General features: G+C 38.4%; 1 protein-coding gene across 1 annotated transcript; it reads left to right on the top strand.

Moving 5' to 3' along the window:
• Window positions 1-1899: 1899 nt before the first annotated feature.
• LOC140149303 (protein kish-B-like) lies at window positions 1900-13857 on the top strand. Its single transcript, XM_072171569.1, has 3 exons — window positions 1900-2027; window positions 9852-9983; window positions 10436-13857. The coding sequence occupies exons 1-3, from the start codon at window positions 2018-2020 to the stop codon at window positions 10516-10518; spliced, it is 225 nt and encodes a 74-aa protein (XP_072027670.1). The 5' UTR covers window positions 1900-2017; the 3' UTR covers window positions 10519-13857.
• The last annotated feature ends 1521 nt before the right edge of the window (window positions 13858-15378 follow it).

Here is a 15378-nt window from a genome sequence, read left to right as displayed (position 1 = left end):
TGAGTGACTATATATGGGTTTTTGCCAGTTTTTGCCAGTTTTGCCGGTTTTGCCGGTTTAAACCAGGCAAAAATAGGTTTTTGCCAGTTATTGCCACTTTTCCGGCAAAAACGGGTTTTTGTCGGCAAAAACCGAACCCTGGGAAGACATAGAGGTTATCCACTATACTCATGCGTGACTTCTAACAAAAGGCGCTGATTAATCCCGTAGTATTCCTCATTCAAACCAATTCATTGCACGACATCAGAGTTACCTGCGTGACTTTGGCAGGCTATTTTGAAGCAGTCATGGTTGCACATGCAGGTTCTTCTTTTGAAAGTCCTAGCCAAGCTATAGTCTAGTAGTCGCTGATAGGATATGCAACTTATAGAACACGGATAACCTCTATTCGTTGATGTATTACTGAGCTCAATCATCTGAAATATAATGTAAAAATCTAGTTCCATTCCTTGACATATTTCTGATAGAAAAGACCCGGAGAAAAGAGTTTATTTGACCAAAGTATGACTTATAAATCGTGTCAAGTCGAGCTAACAAACTCCATGCATGTTATCTTTGGATGGGTTTAAAATGTTCGAGTTTCATGAACAATTTAAGCAATTTCAACAAGGGTGTGTTTTTTTAAGTTATCATCACTTAGGCCTATCATGCATTACAACTTTTTATAGTAAATTTTATCAGCGAGTATTCTTTTGAACTTGACGAGTACCGCGGTATAACTGTAATGTTAGCTTTATATGCCCTCTTTATAAAAAAAAAAGTAAACTAATTTTTGATGATTTTGTGTAGATTTCGATAGAATTACTGATAGTTCCTTTAAAGCCATCCTCCAAATTGGATTTTTCATCAACATCAAAGTTTACTAAAGGAATGTATGTTCTATATACAGGGAAAAAAACCCGCTGTATACTTGTATAGCCTTGGTTTGGTTTTTAATCATTCAACAGCCTTGAATTGAATAGGCCCCTAAAACGACTCAAGTTCAGCTCAAACTGTAAAGGGGACAAACTCAGGCCTATTGATAGTGAAAAACTATGAAAGATACTATGTATCATCTTATCATTTTATGAAGAAAACCTATCAAATTCGAATTAATACGGCCAGTAGCCTGCGGCCAATGCTTTTTCAGTGTGTACCTACTAGGCCTATGCCATAGTCGAATTTTATTAAAAATATGTTATCATTTCGTTGAACTCAAAATTATACTGATGTTTATTAAAATTAAAGTATTCAATAGTAAAATGGTCATAAAGAGTTAAAAATATCAGATAATTAGTGACAATAAAAGTAACTGAATGCAACATTATCTTGCATAATTGTAATGGCTCACTTTAATACTGAACAATTATGATTTTGGAATCTACCGGGTACCAGTTTAGGGACTGATCGTTATTTACGGCAGGGGGGGGGAATGGGTGTTTTGGCAAAAATATCAACAAAAAATTTCGCGTTCCCCCTCGCGTCCACTCAAAATTTTCGCGTACCCCCCTTGTTTTCCCAATTTTCTCCATCTAAAATTTAACAATCCCCCCTCCTGGTTCAACTAAAAATTTCAGGTTCCCCCCTCAAGACCACAAACAAATTTCAGGTTCCCCCCTAAATTTACCCATCCCCCCCCCCCTGCCATAAATAACGATCGCTCCCTTATTGATAGCTAACAAACAGAGGGAGTGCGGTGACTGAAAAGATCAGATACAGATGTGAAAATCTATCAGTTGCACACAAATCAATATAAATCAGAGTTTTATGCTTTAAATGTAATGGCCAGAGTAAGTATGCAAAATGGGCAAGTGGACTACGGAGAAGTCTAGTGTGTACCCAACGCACGTGTTACGTAAATAGTGGACAACTCGCCGCAATTGGGTCACAGGTTGATTTGCCTTCCCATCATACAGTTCAAATTTAGCATCATAACTTCCGGCAACACGTCTACAGCAAAAACGCATTAACGGAGTGTCTGTCAGTGGAGAAAATTGTCATTGTTTTCATTCATTATGCAGCAAGATATGACGTCAAGATGACAAACGGTAGGTGCAATTTATATAAATGTCATTCAAGCATAAAAAGAAGCAGTTGAATTGTAGGGAAGGCTTGCACGAACGAAATGATTTTGCCGTAATGTATTTATTAACAAAAAGTTTTAAGCTTATCATGCATGCATGAAAATTAATTTCAGTAGAATGACTGAGGGCGCTGTTCGTGAGGAGAGGTTGCTCTTCGAGATCGCGGTGATTGTGGAATATTCCATCTAAAAATTCCACATTTTAGTTCAGGCATCGTTAATTATTTTCCTATACCACCGAAAATATATATCCTTGTGATTGTTTTTGGATGGTTTTTTCGAGTGGAACGGATTTTATTCCATCTTAAATCCAACTTTTTGTGTGTACATACATGTGTCTCATCTGGAACTTCAAGATGGCGACCGGTGTATTTACAATGATGTGCTAGCTACCCATGGGAGACGGTTCGGCTGGTTGTGAGTAAAACAAGTAGCGCTGGTGTGGCGCCTGGCCCCTTGGTGGTTTATTTCATCGATGTTTCAATCACCAGGGAAACATGAAGCTAACCATTACTACAGCTACGCTTTACTTGCTGCTTAAACTTGTATTTTTGAAAACTAAATTCAATGTTTATGATGCCTTATCTGCTGAAAGTCAAGGTGTGAATCATCCCAATAGGTCACACCCATTAAACGCCTACAATGCATTTCATACATGTTCATTGTCAATGTTTGATATCACTCTAGGTTCTCACCTGGAGCATTACAACCAATATGCACTTCCAAGGTCAACCTGGCACTCTATTTCGTTCAATGAAAGTGCGGTGTCAATGGTGTTGGCCAAACAAGTTACATTGCGTGCAGCACATCTTACACGCAATTTCAGTGTTGTTAAGCACTCTCCACAGTACATAAATACCAATAATAAACTTGTACTTTCGTATTTACATATCTTGCTTATGATAAATGCTCATGATGTTGAAGTGAACCCAGGTCCATATAAACCTAAGTTCCCTTGCCAGGTTTGCTCGTTAGCGGTAAAGTGGGGTCAAAAAGGTATTAGGTGTGACAGCTGTATGTGCTGGTACCATACTGCATGTATGGGGATGTCGACCCACACTTATGAAAACCTGGACAACTCTAAGGTTATATGGATTTGTGAAGCTTGTGGGGTGCCAAACTACTCCGAGTGTCATCTATTCAGCACCTCGAGTTCTGGTATTGAGACTTCAAATAGTTTCAGTAGTTTAGCGTCTCTGAATGATGATGGTACTCTGTTGATTGGCTCGCCAAAAGCGACTTCCTCACCTGTTAAAAATGTTAAATCTCCACGTGCTGGTAATACCAAAAAAGCGTAAAAGGTAGGTTCGCTAAGAGTCCTTGTTGTTAACTGCCAAAGTATAAAGGTTAAACGTGAGGCGTTGCACGCCTGTATTGATCTGCACAAACCCCACGTAATAATTGGCTCTGAGTCATGGCTTAATGAAACCATTAGCAACAATGAAGTTTTTCCACCAAACTTCACAGCCGTCAGGAAAGATAGAGACTCAAGCGATGAGAGAGGTGGAGTATTTGTGGCTCTTAGGAATGATTTAATCGGAGCCCACCAGATTGACTTGGACACTGAGTGCGAAATTGTCTGAGTTAGCATCCAGCTCATCGGATGCAAAGATATGCTCATAGGAGCATTTTATAGAGTTCCCCAAACCAATGACCCAAATTATCTTGAGGCTCTAAGATCTTCTTTAGCCCGAATTAGCACCAAAAATGGGGCGACAATTTGCCTAGGTGGTGACTTTAATCTGGGCGATATCGATTGGCCATCAAATTCTGTCATTTCAGGAGGTAGAGAGGTCGCTATATCTAAACAACTCCTTGAGATAGCAGACCAGTTTAATCTCACTCAGGTTGTTACTGAGCCCACCAGAGAAGACAGACTGCTTGATCTGTTTTTAACCTCCAATCCCACGCTGATTGAAAGGGTTATCTCAACCCCTGGCATTAGTGATCATGATGCCATTCCTATGATCGACATGTTTACCTCTCCAAAACTGATTAAAACCAAACCAAGGAAAGTTTATAAGTATCATAAAGCAAACAATAATGGGCTTAAAGAAGATCTTATTAAGCTTAGCACAAACATCACTGCTAATGAATCATCCACAGTGGAAGATGATTGGAATGAGTTCAAAAATGGTATCTCCCAAGCTATGGATGATCACATACCCTTTAAATTTTCATCTAAAAAGAACCTCACTCCTTGGATTTCACAAGACATTAGAAGGAAACTCAGGAGAAAACAGAGGATCTTTAACAGGGCTAAAAAAACAGGCAGTGTAGTTGACAGACAAAAATTTAGAGCAATTAGAAAAGAAATCCAAAAAGAAACTAAGATCGCATACTGGAGATGGGTGCGCAGCTCTTGTATTGAGTCACAAAAACAATTCTGGAGTTTCGTCAAGAAACTGCGTAAAGACACTACTGGTATTCAAGCCCTTAGAAAGAACGGTGAGTTGATATCCGATAGTGGTGGTAAGGCAGAGATTTTAAATAGTCAATTTGAATCAGTGTTTACGAATGAAGAGCCAATGGTGGATTTACCAAGCCAACGTAAGTACCCGCCAATGACAGATTTTGAAATACACCAAGATGGCGTTCAAAAGCTGCTCAGTGACCTTGATGAAAACAAGGCACCGGGCCCGGATGGTGTTGCTGCAAAAATTTTGAAAACATTTGCTCAAGAACTCACACAGGCGCTTACCCATATCTTTCAAAAATCACTGTCTACTGGCTCACTGCCCGCTGATTGGCTAACCGCCAACATATCACCCATATTCAAAAAGGGCGATAGAGCCACTGCCTCTAACTACCGCCCTGTGTCACTAACTCCTATATGTTGCAAGATACTGGAACATATCCTGCACAGCAACATCATACAACACTTTAATAAGCATCATATTCTTACCAGTAAGCAACACGGCTTTCGCCAGCACCACTCTTGTGAAAGCCAATTACTTCTCACAGTCGACGACCTTGCTAGAGCCCTTGATGACCAAATCCCTGTTGACATGGTCATCATGGACTTTAGCAAGGCGTTTGACACTGTCCCACACAGGAGGTTGTTACACAAACTTGAAAATTATGGCGTTGTTGGAAGGACTCATACATGGGTATCAAATTTCCTTACAAGGTGAAAACAGAGAGTTGTCGTGGATGGCGACCATTCGCAGTGGGTGCCAGTTAGATCGAGGCGTTCCCCAAGGCACCGTCCTCGGACCGTTATTGTTCTTAAGCGTATATAAACGACCTCCCGAATAACATCTCGTCGGAGGTCCGTTTATTCATGGACGACTGTGTAATGTACCGCCCCATCCACGACAACTCTGATGTTGAAACCCTCCAGCAAGATCTGGATAAACTGGATGTCTGGCAAAAGACATGGCAGATGCAGTGTAACGTGCAGAAATGTTATACTTTTAAAATAACTCATTCTAGACAAAAACCAGACCATCAATACAAACTTGGTCAAAACATACTTCAAGAAACTGAGACTCATACTTATCTGGGTGTACACCTTACAAAAGACCTAAAATGGGATGTTCATGTTAACCAAGCTGTAGCCAAAGCAAAGAGAGTGCTTGGAGTTGTGTGTAGAAACTTACACCCCTGTACAACTACTCTAAAAGCCACAGCATATAAAGCTTTGGTACGCCCACACCTTGAGTATAGCTGTTGCGTTTGGGACCCCGCTAATAAAGAACTCATACAGAAGGTGGAAGCTGTCCAACGCATAAAGCAGCAAGATTCGCTTGCAGAGATTACGGCAGAACAAGCAGCGTCACAGAGATGATGAAATCACTACAATGGGATTCTCTCCAAATGCGTCGACAGGCAACAAGGTTGACTATGCTTCACAAAGTCAACTCTGGCCAGGTTGCCATACCGCGCAAACGCTTCTCACACCAGTCGTCCGCCCCACTCGTCATAACAACAGCCTAGCATATCTCAGACCAAGAGCAAAGAAAAACTGCTACAGAGACTCGTACTTCCCAAGAACAATTCAAGAGTGGAATGTACTGCCTGAACATATAGTTAACATACCAATCACCTCAACATTCAAGACCGAAGTTACAGATCACCTAAGAAGAAAGCAATTACAACAAGCATAAGCAACCAACGTGCCCTCACATCGCTTCGCGCTTGACTTCATGTATGGAAGCGTTGCGAAGTATTCTTCAAAGTCAAAGTCAAAAAGATAACATGAACAATAATTATACATATGAAAAGACACATTTTTAGACTGTAGAACTCAATGGTATTCATTCAATGATAGATCTGAATCTATCTGAGATTAGACTGCGGAACTCACTCAGTCTTCAATGATTTAGTCAGTAATTTATCTAGGTATGACAGGGAAACCTCAGTTAACACATTTGCTAGTCAGTCAAAATTAGTCACGATTATCGCACTTTCCGTTTCCCACGCGTTTGAACGGGAATTGGATTGCGTACTTTTTCGATGTCTAGTGAGCACATTTTTCAATATTTTGAGAAAATGATGTCAAATTTTCTATTCTGTATTGTTTGGTAATAATGTCTTTTGCCAATAGTATGTTTAAAGTTGTAATTTTGTGTTTTTGATCGCAAAGATCGGATATTTTCGTCCCGATTCAATTCTGAACCCTTCGCAAGGGTGCCGATTTCGACAGAACTTTGACGATAATTTTGCCTTTTGGACACTAAAATGCTTTCGATCCTTAATTTTGTTTCAACCGAGTCTTAAATTAGCAAGCACAATACGGTTGGTACCACTTTTATATACATTGATGAAATTTTAAAGATTTTTTTTTTAGTTTTTAAACGGCGCAAATCGTTAAGAGTGTATTTACGATTGACATCCAAAATGGGAAATACTGAGTCTGATGGACATAGGAGCAGGCGTCCATGAGACTCAGCGAGTCTAGTCAAAATGGCCTAAACCGGCAATACAAATTTACATTGAAATTTAAAAGAAGCTTTTTAAGAAGGAAACCTTCCTAAATATGTTGTCTATACTTCACTTGGCCCAAATATATGATTTTTTTTGGTGATGAGAGACTCGCACATGGAATTTCAGAGAGATTTTGATAGCAGTTCCATTAAAAAAAGGTGCTATCGTCATGAGACTAAGATCTAGAAACACCCCCGTAATGCTCTTTTGGGGAATTTTGCCAGCAGAATCTTTTTGATGAAAGTCAATCTTTGACAAGATGTAACTTTGCTACGGAAAGTGCTATGTCTATGACAAAAAGGTTTTCAGTGTTGGCTTTCTTTACTCAAGGGCTTTAATTTGATATATAAAATGATGCAGTTTGATGGCAAATTTGAATTCACCTGGCATACCTAATTTATCTTTTGGTTGTTACGTGACTATATCATTTGAAGACTGAGTTCTTATGATACACCTTCCGAGGAGCAGTTTCAGACAATAGCTCGGGATTATTGGGGCAGAGGTTTCAGGTTATCTTTTGAATTCTTTCATGACCACTGCATAGTCACTCCTGTCAAGGACACTCGGCGTAAATTGAAAGACCATGTCACTCGCCACAAAAGAATGTCAAAGGTCATACAACACCAACTTGGTGTCTTTCCGCGCCTCGAAATATGATGCTTAAGGTCTATGACTGATCTGAGATATAGCCAAACAAAGTCAAAGGCAATATTTCCGTTTGTTTCCTGTTGTTTTTGAAACTCTGGGTTTTCTGCAAAATGCAGCTTTGCAAATGCTTTTTATTATCCTTTAAGAAACTGAACATTTATATTTCTGAGTTCTGACTGATTTTGCTTGATCGCATCACATTTGAAGAAGGGTCAGAGTCCATTCCTTTTATTTTCTTTGTTTTGCCTATGGCACTGAAAAATGTGTACAGACAATTGCATTTTCATACAATTCTCCCAAACCATTTGACCAATTAAAGCAAAATTTTGAGTTTGCTTATTCTCGTTGGGTGTTTGTTTCTTAGTTGCAGATATATGTACTGCTTCAACCTAGAAGTATAAACCAAAACTTGTTGCTTATAAAATGAGATCCAAATGGCTAATGCAAACAAACACAAGTTGCATCACAGGCAGTGTCCGAAATAAGGAAAATCTGGAGGTTATCCCGAGGATAACTAAAGCATAAATTCTGCTTGTCCTCAATACATTTTGGTTGTCCCCATAATGTGTCATACTTTTGGAGGTAAAATATAGTGATTGTCCAGGGGATAAGTACATAGCTCAATATGGTTGTCCCCAGTGATTTTTGGACAAGAGGATAAGTACTTATTTCGAATACTGATCACAGGTGCGTGCAAATTTAGACTGGTTACTGGCAAAACTTGTTGCTTAAAAGAAGCAACAGAATTTGTAGATCTGATAATACTAGGGAGCTGGTTCCAAATGGGCACCATATGTTGAAAAAAAATCCCATCTTGTGGCACTCAAGTTTTTAGTTGCCCTTCTCTGGACCCCCTCAATATTTTGGATGTTGTGCTTTGAGGTATGAGTATAGACTGAGTACAAAGTCCTGGAAACATGAGGGGCATTGAAGCCAATAGTGTGTTTTATCATACTAGTTTTTTATTACACTTTTTAACAACCCTGTTAATGTGATCATCCCAAGTGAAAGATGAGGAAATATCTAGACCAAGATATTTGCTGGAACTAACATGGTCTAGAACAGTACCATTTATAATCATCATGAATTGCATTCCTACTTCTGGTGATTGATATCGTTATGAACACGGCAGAGTGCCGAATACGCAAAATTGCTGTTCTGAGTAAACGGCGTTTGAAAATCTTGGTACCATTCCATTGGTCCTTCTAAAAATTGAGAACATTCGTGAGCACTCATTTGAAATGTATATTATAGAAGTGAATGTACACGAATTATTGGCAATACTTGCATGTTCTGAAATAATCGATATATCCCTCAAAACGCATTTTAACAGCTATTCGGCTTTATGCTGTATCCAAAATGTATCTACCACTGCGCAGAGAGAGGTCGAATACGCATTCAACTACGTGTAAACCATAGCACGCATTCTTGATTTGGGGTTTTTGTGTAGAAATTACTGGTTGTCCTAAGGCTATGTAGACTAAACTTGCTATATAAGTTATAAATAGTCATCCCTGTAATATTTAGCAAAAACTCGAGGCTTTTAAAGCAAAAATAACAATATTGGCCTATATTTTGCGTATGATTTTCCGGGATTTTTCAATTTCACGGGCGCGCACTCACATTATAAAACAACAGCAATATCATGTGGGGAATGTTTGTACTTATTTTGGTATGTGACTGGATAGAAGATACCTTCAGCTATACGTTGGTATCAAAAATATTAGTATAGGACATGTAATATAGAAAATTCGGGGTTTCCCGCTATACAATACTATAGATCAACATGATTTGTACAGCTAAGTATACGATTCGTCTCTCTGCGAATTCATTTATCGCACTTAGGCGCGATTCGTCCAAATCAAAATTTCAATAACTACATCGGTGAGTAAGATTTACCATTAATTTTTGGTGGAAATGAAAGATAACCTGAAACATAATCATAAGCATGCAAAAACTCAATTTGCTCAAAATTCTCGATTCGTCACTCTGCCGAATTCATAACGATATGATCTGGCATTTAGAGGGATGAAAATGGAGTTAGATTTCTTGATCAAGTTGGATGTTTCTATAGTACTACTTGTCAGGGTTGCTGACATTTAAAAAAAATTAAGATCAGATTTAATTTTATTTAACAACATTGACCTACATTGTACAGTGAAAACTGCAATGACTGATTTATGTTGTATTTTTTGTTGTTGATATTTTACAGCTTACTCATTTGATGGGCTGCTAGTATTTGGCCTTCTGGTCATATGCACCTGTGCATACATGAGGAGAGTGCCTAGATTAAAGCAGTGGTTTCTCTCAGAAAAGAAAGGATTTATGGGTGTATTCTACAAAGGTAGGTGATTTGAAAACTAGGGTTACTGCGGAAATGGGTTTTCTCTATGAGAGAGCTTGGCACTTTAAGTATTTTGTAACAGGGGATATCAGAGTACCACGTATATTATCCATCACAATTTCAATCTTATCATAACTTAAACATGGTACAATAAGATTTATTAATAAGAAAAAAGTGCCCTTTGATTGAGCTATTACATAATTATAATCCACACACCCTCTGTGGGAGATTTCACTGCCATCACAGTTTCAGTTGTACCTTATGGTCAATTCAGCCAGACATTTTTTCTAGTTTTGAAATTCCAGCTGAAAATTGTTAGCATTTATTAAATCCATTTGAATTTTACACAACGTGACCTACAATATCTAAATCAATATCTATAAATGTGCAAACTGCAAATGTTACTATTAATGTTGAATATTTGTTTCTTTTCTTCCCATTTGTTGTTTCAGCTTCCATAATAGGGACACGATTACATCTTCCAGTTGCAATTTGTTGTGCAATAATGGCAGTATATATACTTTTCTTGAAATAACGAACAACTTGTCGCCTAAAGGCGGGAAAACAAGACTGCATGATGCATCCATACCATGGATAGCATCTATACTCTTGATAGAGGCATGAAATGACAGGGCAGTATACACAAAGGATGTATGGACCCTAAGTGTGTACACACAGAACCTGAAAAGGAAAAGAATGCTTGGTTTAAGAATCAGTGCATATCAATAGCTCTATCGCTGTCATAGCATTTTGTTGCTAATTATTATGATGATGAATGTTAAAAACGTCTCAAAATGATGTGCAAGATGGTTTACTGGTTAAGATGAAAAGCACCATAGCAATATCTCTTATAACTAGGTGACATGTTGACCAAGTGCAAGTCATCTGTGTGCCATCTGAGTGCCAAATGGGCTAGGATCTGGGTGATAATCTGACAGCTTTTTGTTCCATAACATCCAGCAGACTGTTCCTCAGAATAACGCACTTAACGGATTCGATAGCATAGCTGGAATCAATGCTCTCAGATGTTGTTGAACTGCATCATATTCTCATAGTTATATTGAAGGGTCAACATTGTGATGATGTATTGATGTCTATTTGGCTTCCTTGAGACAGAAGTGTCCATGTGTGATACATACTCGATCAAAGGCAGTGCCATATTGCGCCGCATCCATGCATCTTGTGCTACAGCTGCACTGCATTTGATTGTGTGTGTGTATCATATACAGATGCTACTGTCTCCAGGAAACCAGATACCACATCATTTAGCTGGAAGTATGAAGTAAGATTGTGGCATATAAAATGAACTGCAGTGCCAAAGTCTGCATCTGTGTGGTGCTAACCAATATTGTTAGCGTGTGTGCATGAAAAACAAAATGCTAGATACACTTTTGTGTAATCAGGATAAGTTAATGTAAAAGTAAGTTTTCCTAATTGTTCAGAGTTCTGGGAGTTCTAGTTATGTGATGGTTATCATCCAGCGTGTAGAAGAGGCAAGTCTCCGCCCCATGTACGCACTTAATGACCAGTGGGTCAACCGTCTTGATTGTTGATCAGCCAATCAGTGTGATTGTTTATCACATCTGCATTCTCGCTCATATACACTCTACATATGGCATGGAACTCTGAGCAATTAGGAAACTGACTTACCATGGACTCAGAGACATTTCATACAAATTTCTTAAAAATAAAAGCCAGGTGGAGTATGAAAGCAAGCAGCTCAACAGTAATGACAATTACAGGCACACAGTTCTTTCTTTGAAATGCTAATATTTTGGACATATTTCACAACCTATACAGTGTACACAAACTTGTTATATATGTTATTTATACTTGATAATTCTGTTACACTTTTCATTGTTGCTATAAATAGAATCAGTACGTGGAAGTGAAATATTCATGTATTGTGACAACTAACAAGAATCCGATAGTCTAACAAATGTGCACCTAAATCTGCAGCTTCTTGAAGTGTGTAGGACACAAGTCATAGCAAGAATTTTTATTTTTTTACAAACATGTTATAAGTCTCTGTTACATGAAGCATCAACATCCAGGGCTGGCAATTAATGTTGTGTCTCTGTATTTATAGCTGATATAATCACAGACACAACACTTATTTGCAACTGATTGATTATAGATCATCATGTTATTATTCCATCATCTTTATTCAAGCAATTTAAACATACAAATGAATGAATTAATGAATAGTTGATAAGTTTTCAACTGAATTATTCAGATGGCAAGTCACAAACCTCAGATATTTGTGAAATATGTGGCACAAGTTATGTAAAAAATTAATTGCTATGTACAGCCTGATGATGGTATAATATAAAAGGATGTACCCACAATGCAACTTTGCGGTATGAATCGATGAGATTTCTTATCTATATTGGCATTTCTGCTAATCAATATTAGCCAATCAGGATTCTCTTTCATTTGCCTCTTCTTGGGTGGCACAGCCAATCAGGATATTTCTTCATTTGCCCCTTGGGTGGCACAATGGTGCAGCGGTCCAAAACTTTGACTCTTAATCGCGAAGTAGCTTGAGGTCATGGGTTCCCATCCCTGCGGTATCAACATATTGTGCACTTGGACAAGACTCTTCAACCCTATTGCCTCTCCCCACCCAGGTTTACAAATGGTACTGGCTTTATTCAATGCCGGGAAGGTAACACTTGTGGAGGAGGTGTAGAGGCAGCTAGTAGAATCTTGGACAACTATCCAGTTACTACTACACGGAATAAATCAATGCTGTCATGGCAACTTGGTAGTAATTGTTTAGTTTTCCGAGATTTGGCTTTCTGCGGTGTAGAGATCCCCCTGCAGGAACATAATTTGGAAGAGCTTGTCCCAAGTCACTTTGAAAGAGAGATGGGCACTGCAGCCTGCGAACACCGATTCATCCCCTTAATGTGTGTGTACACCAGTCAGGCAATTATTGTGAAAGAATCGAGATGTTGTCACTAGTTCATGTCTACCACCAATTCATGGTGGTAAGTTACAGTTCAAATGGCTGTCAGGACATTTATTATGTAGAAGTTATTTTAAATGTCTATCTCAATGCCAAATGTGAACAGACGAAAATAATGCCAAAGGTATTTCAGGTTTTGAATGTATATTTTCTGACTCATGAATGAGGTTTTGGTTCAATTCTCAATGTAATAATTTGAGGTTGATTTTATCATTTTTATGTCTAAAAATATTAAGTTACAGATCAATACAGTAATCAACTAGGTGAGGTATAGTATTTCTAAGAGTAAGCCAATGGTTATCACAATACCGATGCTGCCGGTCCCTGTCTGGGTGGTCACGCTTTCAGATGTGTCTCTGACTTCATCAGTCCTATGGCATACTTGTAGAAATACTATAATTGAAGACCAAATTAAAAAGACTAGTTTGTGTCTGACGTCAGGGCAAAGGCGCGACATGATTGGTTGCTGACCTGCGCAGTACGGCATTTTTAGTCTGGTTGAGAGAACGTCATACGCCAACTAGTCTTTTCAATTCGGTCTTCCAATTATATAACTTGTTACGAATTCCCATTGACAAAGCCTATCTACTTATTAATAATTATCTTATTAGTGTCCCTGCCCTTTGAGTAATTTCAATGAACACTAGCTAGCTGCACATCATTCATAGTTCCCTGTGGACATGGGTCCTTATTGCCAAATATATTCTACAATATAATCAGGATGTCTTCAAATTAAATAATAGATAAGTGTGGTGTACAAAGAATAAAGACAAAATGTTAACAGGTCAAATAACACACTCAAAACTTTTTACCACAATTTGTGTGTGCTTTATTAATGTAATTTATTAGCTTTTTATCATGACTTGTATTGAGAAATAAAGCAACATGTTACATGTCAAGAAATATGATGTTGATATTGTGCTTAATTCTAGGGTCATTTGTCCAAAAACCCAGTAACTTAGTTATAAACTCTAACCCTAAATTCAACCCTAACCCAAACCATAAGACTATCCCTAACCCTATGCCTAACACTAACCCTATCACAAACCCTAATCATACATGCAAACCCTAACATTATTCCTAACCCTACACCTAACATAAAATGGCCTAGCCCCTAATTTAAACCTTTTTGGACTAATGGGCTGTTCCCAATTCGAGTTCTCTCAATGGACATGCTCCACACCATGCATTGGAAACAAATCATTTTTTTGTAATTTTGGGAACAAAGTACAAAACATGGTTCAAGTATGCATCAGTAAGTTATATAATTACCCTAATTATTTCTGATTTGTTCAAAGAATGGTGAATAAATATGTGTATTAAAATGCATGCTTGAACCATTTGTACTTTGTTCTCAAAATTACAAAAAATGACTTTGGCAATTATGGTAGCAGGCTGTCGATAAGCGACAATGAAATACCTAAGTGCTCTGGCAAAGAATTGATGTGAATGCAATGTATACTCGTGGCTGGATTTACCGATGGGCCAGATGGGCCCGGGCCCGGGCCCAGGGTCCCCAAAATTGCTCTGTGCATCTTCCTTTTTTCCCAAAAAAACCCATGTTTTGGGCCAAACTATGGTAAAATTGCAATATTTAGCGCGCTTTGTGCGCACTAACCCGTGGGCTGTTATATATCAAAATTCACGTTCATTTTGGCCTAAAGTAGTCTGAAATGGGAAAATTTTTCATGCGCAAATAAATGTCCTAGTAGAATAATATGCTTGTCTCCCTCTAAATGGCTCCTGTCGCCACTGTCGATCTTATACCTAAATGACAACTTGATTGCACATGCCTTCCTCACGGTGAGTTTGGGGCCTCCAAGTTCTGGCTTGACCCAGGGCCCCCAAAAAGGTAAATCTAACCCTGATTATGCTCACTTGTACTACACTATGTTTCACCACGGGTTTGGTAGTGACTTGGTGATGTCAAATATGATGGTGTTCAAGGGTGGTTTATTGGCCCCCTACAAGTTTGGTCAGAGTAGGGGATCCCAAGTCGGATAAGGGATGATTATCTGGTGTGACGTCTCTAAATCGGTGAGTCCACCGGGGGATCGTTTTTTTGTTGTTATTTATTCATTTATGTGGGACAAAATGACTATTGGTTTTATTGGCATGGTTGCATTTCAAGACTTCACAAAACATGTATCACAGGACAGGGATAAAGGCCTAATGTAAGACCGTGCACATATAACAGTGGAGATAGTTCATTGCAGCTTCCAACAGATATCCACCAAAGTAAAAGTAAAATAAAGCAATGATCAAGCCAAGATATACCTACTATATTTTAGAACTTGGAAACAATTGTGATGCTTCATTAATTATTCCTCTATTTGAAACAAAATTATATGAAATTTTCTAACAAAGTGAAAATCTGATGTTATCAAATGTGAATTATAAATGCAATGTTTCAGTAGTTTTTAC

The sequence above is a fragment of the Amphiura filiformis genome, chromosome 3 (genome assembly GCF_039555335.1).
Source record: "Amphiura filiformis chromosome 3, Afil_fr2py, whole genome shotgun sequence".
In the NCBI taxonomy this organism is placed as follows: Eukaryota; Metazoa; Echinodermata; class Ophiuroidea; order Amphilepidida; family Amphiuridae; genus Amphiura; species Amphiura filiformis.
Note: the sequence above shows the minus strand (reverse complement) of the source record. Positions and strands in the feature narration are given on the sequence as shown.

Bases quoted from the DNA above. Each gene is read 5' to 3' on its own strand.
- LOC140149303 (XM_072171569.1), top strand. The intron at 9,984-10,435 runs GTAGGTGATTTG...TTGTTGTTTCAG, and splicing joins TATGGGTGTATTCTACAAAG to CTTCCATAATAGGGACACGA.